The sequence below is a fragment of the Melospiza georgiana genome, chromosome 5 (assembly GCF_028018845.1).
Source record: "Melospiza georgiana isolate bMelGeo1 chromosome 5, bMelGeo1.pri, whole genome shotgun sequence".
Lineage (NCBI taxonomy): Eukaryota > Metazoa > Chordata > Aves > Passeriformes > Passerellidae > Melospiza > Melospiza georgiana.
This window is the reverse complement of record NC_080434.1, coordinates 48686441-48706762: the sequence shown is the minus strand read 5'-3', so window position 1 is coordinate 48706762 and position 20322 is coordinate 48686441. Positions and strand designations below refer to the sequence as shown.

General features: G+C 42.4%; 1 protein-coding gene across 1 annotated transcript in view; it reads right to left on the bottom strand.

Moving 5' to 3' along the window:
- The window catches only part of CORIN (corin, serine peptidase), a 115914-nt gene extending 97274 nt beyond the window's left edge, over positions 1–18640 (bottom strand). Inside the window, exons 1-2 of the mRNA XM_058024979.1 lie at positions 18525–18640; positions 1829–1973 (exon numbers count right to left, since the gene is read on the bottom strand). Of these exons, the coding sequence (XP_057880962.1) occupies positions 1829–1973; positions 18525–18599 (220 nt within the window). The 5' untranslated portion in view covers positions 18600–18640. The remainder of the gene's footprint in view (positions 1–1828; positions 1974–18524) is intronic.
- Between the last annotated feature and the right edge of the window lie 1682 nt (positions 18641–20322).

Genomic DNA, 20322 nt, shown 5'->3' with positions numbered 1-20322 from the left:
TTACACAGTAAGACTTCATACCAGTATTAGAATTCAGTTATTATTGACCTGAAATAAATATGAAGTAATATTTATTTCATTTATTTCAGGTCAATAATAAATATTATTAGTTACTGTAACAGACTATATTCTATTACACACACTTTAAATCCCCACACCATTAGTTCATCTAATTCTGGTCATCAAATATATTTGCTTCTAGGATGTCAATGCATAGAAAATGAAAGCTGCTGAGAAGAATAGTAAATTATAAAATGTTAATTCAAAAGCTGCTTCCAAAGGGACCTTTGCAGGTTTTAGACTTGGGTTATAACACCAAGCCTTATTCTTTACCCTACAGTAGTGACGTTGACTTAAGAGGAGACAGTCACGATTTTTGCTACATAAGTAGAATCCGAACTGGCCCCATTTCCCAGAGGATTTCATACATTTTAATCACAGGTCAATCCATGCCTGAGAAAGAGATTGAGTATAACTGATATAAATACACCTGCCTTTTTATCTGGTTTCTCACCAAAGAATGAAAATCTAGGGCAGAGGATATGAAAGATACACATGGAATGCTAAACATAAGGAAAACAAATTTAACGGCTTCCTATTTCCTAATTGCAAGACTTACTTGATCTTAATCCATTTTAGACTGTTCTTAGTTCAGAAATACAACCCAAGACTTAGCTGTCAATCATAACATTCACTAGCTTTGGGGGTTTTCTTACTTCCTGAACTTAAACTAAATGAAAAGAACAGGCCTACAACATCGTTTGCATATCCTTTACAGACTGAATGGAGAAAACAGATTTAAGTTGCTCTGATTTTGACAGTACTTTTGAAACATCTTTACTTTCTTCCTAGGCTTGTTTTTTGACTGTTTGATGTGAATTGAAATTGGAGTGTTCAAAACAGGAAAATAGATTTATATCTGTATGTCTGGATACTGGAAACAATGTCCCACTTATTTCAGATGTGCTTCTGAAGTATCTAAGGAAGCTCAATTTGAAAATGTTCTCATTAATAAAAAGAAAAATTAAAAAAACCCCAAAAACACTCAGCACTGAAAGCAAATTTTTAAACTTTTTTTTTTCCTGAAAAAATAATGCTTTAACCTAGTTTCATTGTCCTTTTCATTTTGTACTTGAAGCAATTTAATGATATGTCAGCTTTTCTAAAAGTAACAAAGGGAAGACTTTTTAAAAAAATTATGCTAATAAATTAGCACTTTTTAATTATGAAAGACATATGCACAAAATTACTTAACAGACTAAGCCATTATGAAGTCTATGAATACCTTGAAATAGTTACCACAAAACATATTCGGGGTTCTGCATTGATACCTATTTTGTATGTAGAAGAAGTGAACAAAATTTTCCTTATTTAAACAGTAATATTTTGTATGCTGTTCAGAAAAATTTGTGGCTTTATAAATTAAATTTCACCTGAAAATAAGAACCAGGTTTGCAGATGAATGTGTGACAAACGGATATATATTCCATTTCACTGACAGTGATCTAAAATGATAACCAAAGTATCTTTTTTACTGGTAAAAAACCTGCTGAACACTATCTACATGTTCAAGATAATATGTTCCTCAAAAATCTACCTTGAGAAAACCAGAAAAGGTTTCCTCATCAATACTTTAAATATGTTTCAAGGATATGAATGTAAATAGCAGATTTATTTCTCTGCAACAGTCACTAAGTAGATTTGCTTTTTAGATAGGTGTGCTAAGATGTATGTGTAATGTCTACAGTTATATTAGCACTTGAGAATGTGGTCTTAGTTTTAGTCTCTTTAAATTAAAAAGTGTCTCCTTAATTAAAAAAGCACTCACCTACAAAGGTAAGCAGGATCACCAGCAAAAGGATCAGAGCACAAATGCACGGAATCAGTATCAGGAGCAAAAGTCGAAGGAACTTGGCAGAAGCCAGTTTCTGAGAGCAGCCATCCCCCATACTATCCTCATCTGTTCCTAAGACCTGAAAAACAAAAAGGCAGTTTCATCATGCTGGGGACCATCAGTAATTCCTATGTTCTCAATAGCAGTCCTCCCTCCCTACTACACAGCTACATGATTTAAATGTATGCTGTATATGGCTAATAGATTCTTAAGGACAAGTTGAATGTAAATTTTCGTCCTGCTGGACAGTCTAGCACAATCCATATCATTTATTAAATTTTACTCAATATCCACAGACCTATAGCTTCATTGAAATTTCTAAACATTTCTAATGAACTGGATGTTGGATAGGCATTTCATTTGAAAAAAATGCAAAACAGATAATAAACTTAAGGAATAAGGCTAACTACAGATTATTTTATAATTTAAAACAATCCATTACTAATTATTCAAGAGCTCTGTGTTCTTGTTTCTTTTATTAAAGAATCAACATACTATTATAACCTTTAAGTGACAATAGAAGAGTTATTTGCACAGTAATGATGTCTGATTTTTTAAGTACTTTATATAATGCAAGTCACATTTTCTGTCCTATGAGTGGAATACAAAAGAATAGAGAAAAACAATTTTCTGAATTCAACTGAGCTGTTGAAAAAATTCAAACCCCTGTAAAAGCCTAAATATGCATTTTATATTTTTTAAACCTAATTCCATTCATACTATGATCACGTATACTGGAGAAACGTCATTGGTTTTAAACAGAAACAAAAACAAAATTCCAAATTAATATTTAATAGCAAGATTGAAACCCTTACAAAGTCAATGCCCCTTTGTTTGAAATTGACCAAAAAATAAAATCTTCCCTGTGATAACATGAAACTAGATGGTAAGTTTATTCATTACAGACAGTGTCTTCCCAAAGGATGACTAATTGTTTATCCTCTTTGTCAGGAAGATCAATCACATCAAAGGTGGTTGTGTCAGGACACAAGAGTAAAGGCATCCATTACCCTGACAGCCTCTCCCTGAAGAACCTCAAGAGATTGAAGTCTACAATCTAAATAATATTAGTTCTTGTAAATGCCAGTCTCTGTGGGTTATCCCTTTGGCTGGCTCTGCTGAACGTGCTTTTCTGTAAAGAGCAGGTCATCAGACTGACTGGCACAAACCAAAGCTGAACTATTTCTTAAGGAATTGCTGCAAAGACACCGGATTTGTACCACTCCATAACCTCAGTCCCATTTACTGCACTGAATGAGAAGACCTCAGGCATAAGTAGGATTTGCAGAATTATCTTCTATCATTATACAGTATCTCCTGTTCCAGCATGGCACAAGACTATTTGGAAGGTAATTTTCCTTACTGATAATAGAATTACCAACTATTCCTGAAACCCCTGGATACTAGACACTGCAAGATCCTTGACAGACAGTAGAAGCCAGGAAAACTGCATTTGTGAAGTTGTATGTGTCTTTTCTGACACTGCTAAGCATCACATCATCTGACCACTTCAAGACTCATCCAGCGCAGTGTCTGTCCCATCTGACTTCTTTTCCTACTTCCACTGTTCAAAGTAAAGACATTAACACTGGAAATGCATATGGTATTGGTAGAGCTTTGAGACTCATCGAGTGCAGTGCCTGTCCCATATGACATTAACACTGGAAATGCATATGGTATTGGTATGGCTTTGAGACTCATCCAGTGCAGTGTCTGTCCCATTTGACTTCTTTTCCTACTTCCACTGTTCAAAGTAAAGACATTAACACTGAAAATGCATATGGTATTGGTATGGTGTGACATACTAGTAGCATCTCCCTTGATAGTCTTCCTCCTATTCCAGTGATTCAGTCTCAACACAGTCCTACTACTAGATTTATCTAGCAAGCAGGATTGTAAACTTAAAGATGTTGAATTTATCTGAAAATCTGAAACAGTTAGCTCAGGATGAGAACAAAGAGTGTCTGTTGAAACAGTCTGAGTGAGATGACAAGGTCTGTAATCTGATCCTCATCTTCCACAACACAAAAAATATAATCAATACTGCAGAGAGTTAATTGGTTGTCAGAATTATTTTCTCTTAATCAGCAGCTTATTCAGAAGTAGTAAATGTTTCAAACCAAGACTTCAGGATATCTCAGCTTAATTAATGCCCTTGTCCACAAGTGACATCTAAAACATTCAGTCACAGATAAAGTTAAGGGTTTAGGTGAATATTACGAACTTCAATCCTGTAACATTCAGACAATACCTGCTTGACTTCCTGTAGTCCACACTTGTCTACCTTGTCCTATTAAAGTCTTCAGTGTCTGCCTGACATTTTGCTTCTGGTAATGCTGGAATCTAGCAGCTTTAGCTGCTGTACTCATAGCAGGCTTCCCTGAATTCCACAGTCTGAGTTCCTACAGCCTTTATTAGGCCCCCTTGCGAGTTCTGAGCACAGGTAACAGAGGAATAACACAACTCTGCTAGGATCTCAGATCTCCCAAAACTCTGCCATAATTACTTCTGAAAGCACAGACAACGATGCAGTAGATGCAGCGCTCCCACAGGAAAGGGGGCAATTGAGTTCAATACCTACTTTGCCTGAAGCAGTTAAAAAATGAGATCTACATTGAGCAGACTGAGCAGACTATCACAACCACACGAACACAGACTCCTCTTGAATCACAGCACGCCATGCCTTGAAATTATGATATTCTATAAAAAAGAACCTGGTTCTTCTGGGCCAGACAAAGAGCAGGACCATCACTACACAGCTCAGTGATCAAGGCACTCAGGAGCTGATTCTTAGTTTCTCCAAGACAAACAAACTTTAGATCCAGCTCAGTTTCCTAAAGAAATTACTCCCAACCAAGATGCACTTCTTGCAAGTCCCAGGCAGAAATGTCCAACTCTACCCAGTGTAATACAAAGTAAATTCTGACCTGTGACTCCACAAATAGTTTGTCTTAGGAGTAAAAACTTAGCAAGAAAGAACAAAATTTTTGTTCTCAAATATTTGAAAAAACATTCAGAAATAGTATCCATCATCACTTTTTGACTCTTTTTGTTAAGAGGGGATGACATTGATTATTTTGGAGGCACATGAGTTCTTAATAATCTCAAGCACAAGTGTTTAACTGAGAGCAGTTATCACCATTGTCATATATAAACCTTAGAGTCAACCTAGCAGAAACATTAAATGTGTGCCAATTGAAACAGTGATCCTGTGTTTATGTGAGAAATGTTTTCTAAAGTCTACTAGTGTTGCAAATACTACTTACTTTACATAAATGTTCAAGACTAAATGAGAACATCAAACATTTTCTTTCTTGTCTGCTCCTGAAAGCAATAAATCTCAATCTTTCTACTGACAACTCAGTGCCACAGATTTTAAAATGGGCTGTTGTATCCAAATTTACTTTCAATGTCTGCTCAAGAAAATAATGCTGTATTGTTAAAGAAATGCTTCTTTAAGCACCATGAATTGCGTGTTCTGTAGAACTGCAGAGTAAATATTTATAGGCAACTAAACAGTATGTTGTATTTTTCCCTTCTACAGGAAAAGACCTCATGAAAAACAATACACCTGTTTAAATCATCATCAGTGACTATGCAAGCATAAATTATTTTTTCCAGTTTCCCAATATTACCATTTTTCATCACTTGAACATCTACATTAGTTTTTTTTCTGTCAAATTCTCTGATGAATATGAATTAAAACTAGAAATAGTTTTGCTCTTTCCTATACCAACAATGAGAATTTAATAAAGTGTCCTATAGATAAACATGAATGACATGAACACTTACTGTTTGTATATTCCCTGACAGTATTTCTTTGTCTCTTGCCACCAAATATTGCAATGCATAAAGAATACATGCACCAGCTTGAAGTGCTCTAGTATGACAATGGCATCTGCATAAACTGCAGACGTGCTCTGTTCTCTCAGTTCTTAAAAATAATGGAATAGAGGAACAAATAATAGACTAAAGACATAAATAATGGAATTGTCAGATAAAAATGGGCCTGTGGAAGGAAACAGGGGTGCAAAATGCTTATTCCTTGGCTCACTTCAAGCTTCTAGGTTAGTGGCTGAGAAGAAACCTGTCTCCCTCAACTCTCTGTGTAGTTAACAGTTTCTCTGACTCATTCTGTAAGTCTGAGGTACCTGGTAGATACTTATATATCTCCCTTTCCAAGGAAAGGACAAGAAGACTTAAAAGCAGGATCCTTGAGGGCCCACTGAAATAAATCAACTGTAAATGCTAAAGATTTCAAAATGAAATAGATTTAGCCAAAAATATATATAGCACTGGACTAAAACATATTCTCAATACTTGAAGAACAGGTGCAAGTTCTCTTCCAACAACTGCTATTAGAAAACTCAATCTAAGAAATATTTTTCAGAGTTAAATTCTGTGTGCACTACAGTTAGGAAATATCTGTGTTTGTTTTTTAAGGCAACAAGTAATTTGCTTTTTATACAAACATGCTCTGTGTTTAACAAGAATATAGTCAGAAGAGAGGATACCTGACAACATCTGATAATTTCTTTTGACAGCTAAGAGGCTTTGTCCCTAACAAAATTACATTAACCACTGCTAACCTGAGTGGCATTCTTTCAGTAATGACTGCAATAAAGGAAATAGACTAAAAATAAATTCTGAGCTAATTTCAGTGTGTATTTTTAAATTTTAAATTTTAAAATTTTAAATTTTAAAATTCTAGGTTTATCTAGGACTGCTGGATCAGACTGCTCAGTTTATTCTCTGGAACCACAGAGGGAAGAAAAAAGTAAGATGAAAAAGAGTGTGTAGTCCCATCTGACTGCAAAAAGACTAAGAATTCATTGGACCAAAATTCACAGCTTATTTTCTGCAAGACGTGGAAAGAATCTGATCTCATGGCTGTCATTTCAATAGCATGCCTGTCATATTAAAGCAGAGAAGTGACAGATTACATTAAGATTTATGGGTGAAAAGCCAATGGCAGCATGCAATTTTCCTTTTAGATACTAAAAGTATCTAAGTTACTAGTCTATAAAACAGCCTGAATCATGGTATGAGCACTCGACAAAAATATCTCCTGCTGTTGTCACCACAGAACTAACAGATGTTCTCCCAATAAAGAAGTATCATTAGACGTAATTGCCTACTGTCAGTATCTTCTGTGCATGATAGTGCTCTACACAGAAATGTAGAAGACACCTCCTAGATCAGAAGCATTGGTACATCTTGAGCAAGCCATACACCAAAGCATTATTTAGTGTTTGTAATGGAGAGAAATGGAAAGAAGTACTACCATGAAATGCAGAAAGAATGTCACAGGGCAGTGAACAGGTCACCTCATAATGCCACTGTCCTCAGAAGTCCTCATAATGCCATTGAGGAATCTGCTAACCAGCCAAGCAATAATTATGTAAGATTACATGACTACCTGCAGCTCTTTCCATATCCATGATACTGTTCCTCTTCTAATGTTGAAGCAGGGCTCGGTTGTCAGGTCTTGTGATTTCATCTGCTTTTATGATGCTGGTCTTAAATCTCTAGATACTGAACTGACATGACCCTACCAGCCATTACAGCTTTTCCTTTGCCATTAGAGGAAGATGGTTCCCATCTGTTATGGTTACAGAGCAAAAATTGAGCATGTGAAGTGTCAATGTTTAAGCACAAAACACCACATATATATATCAATTTAACCATACTCATTCTTACAGCCTTTTCTGATCAACTCATAATACTCGAAGGCCTGGTAATGAGTAACAGAAGCTGAAAATGGCCTACATTTTTTATCAGTTCTGTCCTGTTTACATGAATACTAGGAGGCAGCAATGCACCTCCATTTGACTACTTTATTGTCAAAAAAATATAACATCATACTTCAATAGTCATTGTAACAAGTAGAAAGTGTAAGATCAATCTCCCAGAGGTAAAAAGTCACATACTAAAAAGACATACAGGCAAAATTTTGCAGAATATTTCATTTTCAGTGTTAGAGGAATTAGAGAGGCAAACTGAAACGGACACTGACAAATAAATGTACAGGTAGCACGAGAAACTGGATACTAAGCAGCTTTTGTCTGCATTTACAAGCAGTACCCAAATTCTAGTGTACACAAATTGAAGAACAGTAGTGTCGCAGTTATTCTAAAAGGAAATAGTGCCATTTAGAGGGGGAAAAAACTTCTCATGCAGTAAAGTAGAAAAAAAAAAACAACCAAACACCTTTTCATACACAAGGCAGGAAAAAAACCCCAAACAAACAACCCTTTTCATACAGCAAATCAGCAAACATGGAAAGTATGTTATCATCACAAAGTTATTTGCCAATAAAATGCACTATTTTCCTGATAGTTCAAGTTTACTGTCATCTTGTAACTTCTCCCAGGGAATTGCATATGCTCAAACAAAACACAAATTGCTCACATAATCCATTTGAAGTTCATTTTGACGATCAGACCTCCCTACTCTTCCATGAAATTAATCAATCCAAAATACAGAGTATCCCACTAAAGGAGATGTCATATAAAGCTGGGCATATCTTTCCAAAATAAGTATTTGGTTGGTGCTAGAGGCCATATTCTTTTGCTTGAAGCATAAACATGAAAGCTTGGAGTTCTGTGCTTATTCTCATTTCATATAGTTCTTCAGGTAAAGAATACTCTGTTCTATCCTGGCAATGTAGTGGACTGTAAAGGCACTTTGAAAAACATCTATTTGATATCAAAATAAACATAAATAATTTAATAATTGGTCTCCCTAAAAATATTTTATTTAGACATCAGAAAGCTATTGACAAGCAAACTCTTCACCTTGATTCTCCATTACAGGTAACCTATGCTTAACATCTCATGCAAAAGATGGAAGTGGAAAAGAAAGGATTTCCATGGATTCCATGTGTGGTATCAATAACTGTTCTCCATCTCATTGTAAATAAGAACTAGACACACCATTAGCCAACATATACAGTCAGTACAAATCTGTCTTCAAAACTTGAATTAGAAAACAGGGAAAAAAGGATATTTATCATTACTAGAGAACAGTAGTATCACTCTTATGTTGTGATCCCTTCATTTTTAAAAAGAAGTGCTGCGGAATAATGATTTTGTTTTGGCATAAATGCTAATTGTTTACACACTTCGTTATATATTGTACATATTTACAATTATTTATCATTTCACTGATATAAAGTTAAAACTACTGTGGGGATACTTCCCACATTTACAATGGAACTTTGTTGAATTCTCAAGAATGTTCAGATTAGGAAATAGTACAGCTGATGGCAAACTTACTACATTTCTAAGTTCTCTCTTCTTTACTACTCACAGCTGGTGGCAAAGATGTGTGATGCTGCCATTCCTCATAAAATGAGCAAGGTTCAGTAAACATATGGAAGATAGCAAAGATTTTTTAAAAACTGAAGTGTGTATGAAAGGCAGTAATTTTAAGGATTAGACTATGGTTAGAATTATCTGATACTTCTCAGCGCCAGAACATGAACATCCATTCAGCCCACTTGCACAAGCAGTGGGAAATTGTTCTGGGGAAAGTACTCTTCAGCTAATGCAGAATTCATGCTCCAGGGGTTCTTAGTTTTCTTTAAGTTGCTACGGCTTGCAAAAATTACTCATGGAAGTTTCCACAGCGCCGTGATGTTTTTCTGAACACACAGAGAGACTATTCTAATGCTTTCCTGACTACCCAGATGTTCATTGCATTGAGCTAAGCACGCTGAACAGCGCTGGCAAGCCTCTGGCTACACACTGCTGACAATCACAACCCAGCAAGCAGGGAGTAAGGAACACAGTACCCTCTTCAGGTTCCTGCCTAGCTGGGAATTCAATGAGCAGATGTCTGCAGAAGAGCCATTAGCATAAGAAAGGCAAATTTGAAAACCATAAAAAAAACCCCACAGAAAAATCTTAGTGGCCTACTTTCTGGCAATAAAAAAAATTGGAAAAAAACCAAAAACATTTTGAGGGGGTGGAGGGATACTGTTAGTTGAAAACTTCCTCTTAAAATAATCTTTCAAGCCTGGAAAACTAGAAAGGCCAAAAGGAAATCCTGCCTGTCCTGCGGCTCAAATTCAGTGTATCAGTCACCCACTGCTTATGTAGAAATGCCATCAGAAGCCCCACCCCACACAAAGTAGTTACGAGCTCATAGTTGGACATACCTTTTTTTCCTGTTAATGCCTCATCAGTAGGGTTTAACCCTCTGTGCGATGCCTACTGCTGATTATGTAATTGCTAAGCCCATTTGAAATCAGAAGCTTTCAATTACATCAACTAGATGGAAAATTAGAATGCAAGCTAAAAAATTGCAGAAACCTTTTTAAAATCATTTGTCTCTTTATCTTTCATGCATTTTTAATCAATTTTTTCCTTAAAAATGCATAATTATTCTTCAACTATAAACATCTACCTAGAAGAAATTAAAATTTAGAATTTGAATGTATAATGTTAACTTTACCAATTTTTTTCTGAATTATGATTTAAAAAGATACTAACCCTTGGACCAAAGATAAGGCCAACAGAATATCAATCAAAGGAAAGTATTTGATTTAGTGTCAAAGCAAAGACTTATCTGTACAGCATAGCTGGATTTTTATTTGACCTCCTCCAAAAGATGAAAATGGGGTTATGCGATGTTACAAAGGTCGATAACCTACTACCTAAAAAATTTAGAGGTGACTCATTCATTTTTCAGTAGGGTACCACTTTGTTCAGAAACATGTCATCTTTGAACATTTTGCTTCAGTAAAAGAAAATAAAGAAAAGGAAGAATATTTTTTGAAACTACCAGGACATTGAGACAGAAATAACTGGAGAGGTGACTAGAGATTAAACCTATTCAATATTGCTGAACTTACAAAAGAAATGAGCCAATACAGAAAAGATCAAATGGGTTAACAAGGCACTTACATTGGTGTATATATTTGACTAGAACTTTGTTATAATAATTAAGCTTTTCGATCACACAAAGATTTATGGGATAAAAACATCCATCTAAGTCCCTGAGACAATAACAATGATTATTTCATCAAAAAATAAAAATTCTACTGTATTTATGGCTAGAAATATTCATTTTGTCATCCATAGAACAGATGCCAGATTTCCTTCCATTCACATTTTCTTTGGAAAACTCCAAGAGTCATAGAATAATCCCATCTATGATAAGGAAAAAGCAAATGAAAACCATCTGGAGCCTCAAACAATCCAAACCATCTCACACCATCAACACTATTCCATATCTCTCACTTTATAGGGAAAAGGATTTGTTAACAACTTCTAAACACATTCAATCATCATTTCAGACTTCCTTTCCAGGCTTGTCAACATGCACTTCAAATTATTTAAGCTAACACCCTTAAAATGGCTAAGCAGGGGGAAAACCAAGCTTATGAAAAGGCATTTACTACATAATTCTGATATGTAGTTGCTGCATATCGAAAGGCAATGTAAGAAAAAAAAAAGAAGAAGAAAGATAGCTACTTACTCTACAGTTCCCAATATTCTTTCAGATAAATTATCCATTTAGGCAATATTTGCAGATGCACAGAACTAGCTTTTTCAAACAATAAAGTATCTCTCAGCAACACCTGTCACTCATGGCAAAAAAGGAAAGGTTGTTAAGGCAAGGTGGGCTCAGCTGTCTGTGTTTCTTCCGCGAGATGTGAAAATGCAGAAGACTGGGAAAAGTCTGAGAAACGTAGCCTGTGCTGCTTCAATAATGTCCAGGTGCCACTGGTTTCAGGACAGCTTTACCACAGGCAAAATAATCCACCCAGTAAAAAAATTTGATAGCAAAAGCGGCAGCAATGTAAAACATGTCCATGTTGCTCCACTGTCCCACAGAAGTCAGGAGAAAACATGATTGTGTATTACAGCTATCTGCTAGACTATTACATCCATGCAGAGTTGCAGGACTCAGAGATGTGGGATGGAAAACTCCTCAATGCTACCTACCAGAGGTTTTATTTCCAAGACAAAGACCTGGGTGCTTTCTGAAACCATTAGTGAGAGGAACAATGCAAGGAGCACATAAGCAATTTCTCACTGCTTCACTCAGAGGCAAAACAGGGGGAAAATGAGAGTCTCTTTCCTTAGGAAGTGCTTCCTGAATCTTTGATGTTATCAAGAAATTTTCAATAATATTAGAGTGACAGTATAGGCTATTTTGAAACTAGGAGTTCTTTTGAGGTGATGAACAGTAATAGGAATTGCTCTGGGCAGTTGCTACTACTGCTAAATCATTGCCAAGTGAAATCTCTCTCTGGCATCAAACAAATCAGTTCTGAAAGATTCTAGCACATTAGTTTTAAAACACCAGGTTCTATAAATGGCAGAACTGAGTGTTATATGTTTTAGGAAGGGAAGAAGGGAAAGACAGACTTTGATAACCATCAACCAGTCCCAAAGCAAGAGCACCATACACTGAATACTGGATTCTCCCTGAACTACAACACATGAATTGGAGTAGATGAAATCTGATGCAGTCCTAAAAAAGGAAACTCTACCTTCACTCCCTTTCCCTTAAAGAACTAGGTGAAGATCAATTAAATGTTCAACATACAAAGTATTTCTTTTCCAAGAAAAAGTTGGCCTTGAAATTCTGGAAGAGCAATAGTTTAGAGGAGCACCTGCAGTGATGCAACCTGACAGTCTTTTTTCCTACAGACTTACAGGAGCTGTCCCCCAGGGGCAGCACCTGAACCATCACAGCACAAACTTCACCATTCAAAAGCAGCTCTGTCAGTATCTATTCAGTTTCTACAGGTCAACGTGCTAAAAAAGTTCCTTATGCTAGAAACAACTCAAAAATACCAGAGAACTGTAAACTGTGTGGCACCCAAACAAGCAAATGATGCAAAGGTTCCATTCTAATGACAGAAATGATGAAAAGGAATGGAACGATGGCTGGATTATTTTCACTCCTTCATGATTTAGGGATAGGGGAAGAAGGACAGGGAAGCAGAAAACCACAGAGGCAACACTGCTACTCTGGTCAGTACCCTGGCCACCAGTTGTGTCCCAATTACATGGACATCCATGTAGGTGGCAAGCTGTTGGCAGTGGGGGGACTGCAAGTTTGGCCTCCTTGAGAAGAGAGCAGGAGCTGCTGTGTGCCAGATATGCCCAGTTCCACCTGGAGCCACACCACAGGACACAGCTGAGCCCATCAACCAAGCTGGTGGTGCCTCTGTGAAAAAGTATTTAAGGGCACACGCGCCACACAGGCAGAAAAGCAGGAAAAGAGTGAGATACAGCAGAGCAAACACCAAGGTCAGAGAAGTACATGCTCCATGGTAGAGCAAATACTTCCTAAAGGACTGCAGCCCACAGAGGATTCACACCAGAGCAGAGGATGAGCAAGAATGAAGGAGTAGAAGAGAACCACAGTCCTTCCCTGCACTGTTCATGGCCTCACTGAAGGGACTGAGTGCCAGCTGTGGCAATAACAAGGGGGAAGGAGTCTGAAGGGAAGCTGAGAGGTCTGGGAAGTGAGAGGTGTTTTCCTGAGGTGTTTTAATGCTTGCTTCATTTTTTCTTCTTGTTTCACAATATCTGAGTCAGTCAGTATGTATTAACCAGTAATAAACTAATTTACTCCACTCAAGTCTGTTTTATCCATGATGGTGACCCCAAAGGGATCTCCCAGCCTTCATCTTGACCTATGAGCTTTCTCATTCTTTCTGTTTTCTTCCCCATCCCACAGGATGGGGTAGGGATAGAGCAAGTGGACATGTGGGATGGAAGTAAAATCTTTTAAAAAATCTTTAAAATCTTGGCTGTGGGCCGGGGCCAGGCCACCACCACCCCTGGAGTTGGCTGTGCCCTTAAGGGCACTGAGGGCCAACAACTGTGACATGGATGAACCAGCAGCATCAGACAGCATTTTCTGCTGTCTGTTGCTGGCTTTAACCCCCAGATATTCAAGTTTCGCAGGTAAAACAACCAGAAATAATATATGCACAATTTATTTACAAGCACTGCTTTAAATTGTAATGTCTAGAAACCATACCCAAGGAGCATCTATCTCTTCAGGGGAGCAGCTGTATGCACAAGGTAGGCACAGGGTGGAATCTAATTTAGACTTCAGAGGTAGCAACATTCTCACCTCTTTTTGAAATGAGAATCTCTTGCTTGACAGTCATCTCATTATTATTTTTACATTTAGGAAATTAACCATTTTTTGTATTTCTTTCATCTTTGTCGGTTAGAAATGCAAGCTGAAATTAAAAATGCTACTCAGAACTATCTGTTCCACAGCAAAAATGAATTATGCTTCCATCTGACAGCGACAAAAGCATTCACCACAGGGGCATTAAAGCGTACACAGATTTAGGAGCGGGGGAGCTCTCAGTGCTGACGGGAGCGCCCAGGGGACAGCGGGAGCCGGGCCCGGTGCGGCCCGAAAGCCGCCGGGACCTGCCGGCGGGGCTCCCCGGCAGCTCTATTTTTACTACGGTATGTTTTGCATTCAGACTTTCCACTGCAGGCGGCCCGGGTCAGGGGATCCGCTCTGCCGGGGGAATCTGACAGGTCAGCTCAGCCAGAGTTATTTATAGAGGGCGGGGGACTGAGGGAAAGGATGCGATCGGCATCGTATTCTTCTGCCGCGGGGCTGCGGACTGCGAGAGGCACCCAGGAGCAGCCCCTCCTTCGCCCCTCAGCACAGCCGGGCAAGGCCGCCGCGGCCGGGAGAGCGGACAGCCCGCTGGACACGGGCACAGCCCGCTGGACATGGGGGCTGCTGCCGCGAGAGCCAAAGGGACAAGGCCCAGGCGCTCTTCCTTCCCTCTCTGTCCAGTTTAACTCCTGCAGCCTCCCGGGGAGCGAGGGCTCACTCCCTGCAGTCCCAGCAACTGGGGGCGGGGGCTCCCGGAGTGAGGCCCAGGACAGTTGTAGTGAAACTGTACACAAGGCAACAACTGACTGCCGAGGACCAAGAGAATTAACAATTCAGTGGCAATGAGAATAGTCAGGCTGCACCTATCTAGATACTGTCTTCAGTCACCTCATCAGTGCAAAGACTTTTGCAAAGAGGATTTAAGCTTTCTCCCACTATGACAATCCATCACTTCATAGCAGGTTATCACCTACCCTTCTCTCCTGGCACTGGAGAACTCTGTGTATCCAGATTGCCACTTATGAGGTCCATTTCTTTTCAGTAGGGAAAGAAACTGGGACAGATTACAAACATCAGTATTTCAAACTGTAATCACACTGCCCCCCTCAAGCCCTGCTGCTTACTTAGCTGCTTCATCCTGAAGGCATTTAACTATCAGGAGGCGTCTGGCAGCCACATTTGAAAGGGCCTTAGTTGCATCTGCAAGTCTAAAACTGCCCTGCTGCAAGTGGCCTGACATCCGCCCCTGCCAAACCCTGGCTGACATTCAGAAACAAGACATTCATCTGGCCTTGTAAGCACTTGCTAAGGATGCCTGACATGCTGACAGGACTCTTCCCACACAATGTAGCTATAACCACCACCTTTTAAAACCTGACCCCACTAACACTGGCTCTATCTCCTAGTGTATGTAACTGCCTAACAGCATGACCTGTTCAGCCTGAAAGCACATGACCTGGTACCCAGGGCCTCCCAGTCCAGGTGGAGTCAAATCCACAGCTCCCACTTCCTAAGGAAGTACCAGTAGTGCTTATATTGTGTCTCCAGAACTGGGATGAGCTGAATCTGCTGGGCCTCAGCATGGCAAAGATTGACAGAGCTCAAACATCCACTTAGCCACACTGAAGTGTTGTCTTCCTGCTTGTAAACAAAGGGTTTGTTTACAGTTCACCATTTGTTGGTTAGAGCAGTTGAGTTGGAGCTGCTGGATTTCTTCACCAGATACAACAATCCCAAAATTCCCTTGCCTGTTTCACCTTCAATTGAAAGGACCATTCTCCTTCTGACAAATGAAATTTCTGTCTAGGTGCTTATCCACCTCAGCCTCTGCACACATTCCTTGTCTGGCTGTGCGACTAATGACAAGAAATTATGTGTCTGGCAATACACGGGCTTAATACAATGCCAGGACAGTAATGTTCCTCAAGGGAGCTGAGTGCTAAGACCTAAACATGTATATCAGCTTAGCAGGAAAAGAAAAATTTTAAAAAGGGCAACTCCTACATTCAAGTAAACCCACATTTTAAAATAATTACTGGCACTGTTAACAGTCCTGGCTTTGACTTGTATCTGCAGACATCATCTAATACATAATTAACAGCCAAACAATAACAGAGATATATGAAATCGTCCTGTGCACATTTTATAGAACACCTCAAATCATGACACATTTTCAACCATCTACCTGCAATACTTTTAATTCGCTGGACATTTCAGTGATCTGCACACAGTTGAGTGCCAGCTAAGACGTATGGAAAGGAAGTGAATGTTTTCTCAGTATTTTATAGTTCCAGCTCCAAAAGACTCAGGAAAAACAGTATTTTGTCCTGATGGCTTCATGAGACACTAAAAGCACAAGCAAGCTCCTCTAACATGGGAAAGCATGCTGTATGTACTGCATGGCTCACCACCAGGAGAGCCTTCTCAGGAGGATGAGTGCTGGTGGCTTCCTTAAAAATGCATGCTGAGTGAGGATTACGTATGGGGTTGGAGGGCCAGGCTTCTCCACAGGCAGCAAGACCTGCCTGTTTGGGTACTTCATAAATGGCCTTCGGAGGAGGGAAAAAAAGTCATGAGCATTTCATTTCTAAAAGAGGTTTAAACACTGTTTAGGAATTCCTTTGTTCAGCTGGAGGAATCCCCATCTTCCCACAGAACCTAGATGTCCAAGGTCCTCTGGGGATACCACCAGCATTTACAGAGACACAGGCAGAGTAGTTCTCTAATTTCTTGTATTACAACTTCGCTGTTTGGACTATCTCAGTGAAACATTCATTCATTCATGTGTCACAGCGCCCAAGAAGCTTATAACAGAGATCTCCAACTAGAGCATCCATTACAAAAACAATCAATAGAATTTAGTCTGCTGACTGATCTCTCATTTAGGAACACAGGAAGGGTGTACATACCCATATGGAAAAATCTACTATTACACTCTTACTGCTGAAAGCCAAAACTTCCCAAGAGATCCTGTGAATGCATTAAAAGCTCTAGATATTTGATTTCACTTCAGAGTTTCATAATCGCAACCAGACTGCCAGTAAATTAAGTTAATTAATTAACTGCCTCCCATGAAATGCATCCAAGGACTCTGCATTTTAAATCAAGTGCAGCAATGATACTACTGAAGTATACTGCCGTGTTTATAAACTTGTGAAACCCCCTGCTGCGGCATTTCGGTCGCGTACGATCGGTGTGACAGCGCGAGCAGCTCCGTCGCCCTCTCCGCAAGTGCCACGCATCAGGCTCAGCGCTCCGGCGCGGCCCTCGCCGGTCCCTCCCGGCGGCGGAGGGCGAGGGCAGCCGGTCTCTCCCTGCGGACGCTGCCGCTCGCTCGCCGTGGGCTCCCCGCTTGTAGAGCTGCGGTCCCCGCCGTGCCTGCCCCTCGGACAGTGCACCCGCGCCGGAGACACCGGGGAGACACCTGCGCCCCGGCCAGCGGAGGGAAGGGCAGGCTCAGGGGACCCACCCTGCAAGCTCGCACTAGCGCAGCAGCCACCTCCTGCAGGTTCCCTCTCTTATGCAGCCTCTCCCATAACGGCGGCAGACTCCCTCATCCCTCCCCACAGGTGTGTGCTGCGAGACTGCCCACACCACACCTGCGCTATCGCCTCCGGACACTTGCAAGCACACAGGGTGGCTCTCTCTGGAATGATTAAGGGCTCCCTCTGTGACCCTGTAAGGATCACCTCCTCACGGCCAGCGGTACCATCCCGCCGGACAGCCGTGGGAGGGGGCTCGGGGTGCCTCCGCCCGACCGCAAGGTGCACCGACGCAAGGATAAAGCCAGCTCCCGCTGATGCCGGGGGGCAACTACCGCGCCGGAGTCACGGTGCACCGGTTCCCCGGGAGCCCAGCCCCCGATAGAGCTGCCATGACAGCCCTGACAGAGGTTAAGCATAAACTTTGCTCCTGCAAATCCTGGCCGGACCTGTTGTCGGATTCGAACAACTCTCTGCTCCTTCCAGCGGCAGAGCATTTACCGGGCACAGCAGCCCCGCTGATCTTCCGCACTTGGCGGGTCGAGGGCGCCGCTCGGCTCTCCCTGAGACGCCGACAACGAGCGCTTCTTGGCTGCGGCTCACCTGCCGCCTTTGAAAGCGGCCGTCCCCGGCGCGTCCCCGCAAGTTTAGACACAGGAGCGCTCCGGGACGGTCCCATCGCGGCAGGTCACTTGTCCCCAGCCGTCCTTTAGGCCGCCCCTCCGGGGGACACGGCCCCGTTTCCGCCTTTGAGCCACGGGTCCGTTCTCGCTACAACAGCTCGGCGAGGACTCCTCCTCCGCCTGCCCAAGCACCGTACCGCTCAGCCCCGCGGCGGCAGCGCAGGCTGTGCGCCGCGCACGGGAATTGCCCCTGGGCCGGCTGCGGCCGGAGCTGTCCCCCGAGCGCGCTGCCCCCGCCCGCAGCCCGGGGGTCACCGAGCGGCGGAGCCAGCCGCCCTCCCAGGCCCCCGGCCCGCGCTCCCCAGGCGGCCCCCCGCGAGGAGGGGAGCGCCCCGAGGTTCGCCTTACCCGGCTGGCGGAGAGGACCTGCCGGTAGCGCTCCTCCTCCGCAGGCAGGGCAGGGAACTGTTGCGTGGAGAGCATGCTCTGGCTGCTGCTGACCCCTCTCCACTTTGGCCGCCCCCTCACCGTTCTCTACCTCGGTCTCTGACGAACCGCGTCCACCCGCCTCCTGCACAGACACACTTGCCAGGAGGGCTTCGCATTTTGTCTGCTCTGCAGACTCCCCCTCCCCGCTCCTCCACCCAATAATAATAAACCTCCGCGAGAAAGAGCCACATCCCCACCCCTTTCGCACACAAGGCTCTAGCCCTTGGGGACACGCTGAGAGACAGCCCACTTGCTAATTTCGCCCTAAAGCCATCCCCCAGGGAGGGAGGATGGAGTGGGCACAGCCTTTGCGCCCCTCCCCATCCCCCCATCCGGTCAAGGGACGCCTCGTCACGCTGGGAAGGACTTCAGGTGGCAAGACAAGCCTGAGTCAGAGATGGTGTAGGGGGCAAGAACCCGCGGGGCTCGCCCCTCGCACCCCTTTACCTTGGCTCGCCGGGGCTCCGCCGCGCCCTGGCCCCCGGGTCGGCCGGACGCGCACTTGCGGCTGAAGCGATCCGAAGCCAGCCCAGCGCACGGACCTGCGGGCGCTCTCGGCCCACCGAGTCGAGGCGCAGAGTTCAGAGCGGAGGTTGGCAAGCGTGCGCCAGACTCCCGTATCCCTTCATTCATCCGCGGATGGACTTCCCTGCGCTTTATTTTACGTTACGCTCCGGCAAAGGCTTTCCTTTCAGCCCAGGGACGGAGAGTTTGGCGCCTGCAGGGACTGCAACGCTTCCCTGTGTAGCACAGCGGCTGGCCTGTCGCAGCCCGGCTTCTAATGCTCCAAAGAGAGCTGAAAGAGTCGCTGGCACCGCAGAAGCGGAGGGGAAAGAGCTCCAGCAGGAGGAACCTCCGGAGCCAAAGACACGTTTCCCCAGCTCGTTCCCCGCAGGAAAGCTCCGGTCCCAGCCCCCTGGCGACAAGCCTGCCGTGCCCCGTTCCTCCCCTGCGAGGAAGCGCTGCGCGGGAGAACAGCGGCGACCCGACGGCGTTACCCCTTGTCCCGACGCCGGTCCTGGTCCTGACCGGCCCCAATGATCCGGAGCTGGAGGGATGTGCTGGCTGTTGCGTATCTATTGAAGCAAAATTCTCAGGCCAAGAGCCAAGTGCCGCCTGAAGCTGCAAATGACAGAGCAAATGTCCTACCCCCATGAGATACCAGCTTTTAAGACCTGCATTTGATCTATTTGTTCCCTTGCCCTGTGTTTGCATTCAAAGATGTCAAGTCTGACTGAAGCCCCGGTCTGTGCACACAACAGAGCTCACCAATACTATCCAAGAATGATAAAGTCAACAGGACAAAACAATGAGTACAAAATGGGCGGAAGTGTGTGCTACCAGAACAGAAACAGTTCAGGACGCTTCCAAAAGTCACAGGGACTACTGCTGGGTTCTGAGATGACATCTGTAAACCAGAAAGGCTTCCAGTTTTTCCTGTGTATGATTTAGTACTACTGAACTGCTATCATTCTAAATGTAAATCAGAAAACTCCCAAGAAAATGTGAACCACCACCTCTCTATGAATATGGCCTCCAGCCCTGTCGGCACTCTTGACAATCAGTGAGGGTGATACCCCTCATCACAGTGTTTATATTTGTAAATATAAACACATTGTGTTATATATGTTTATGCTTAAATAACAAACAAGATGCTTAGCATTTTTTTCCAGTTTCTTTTCCATACCTGTATTTCCATACCTTCAGATTTAGGCCC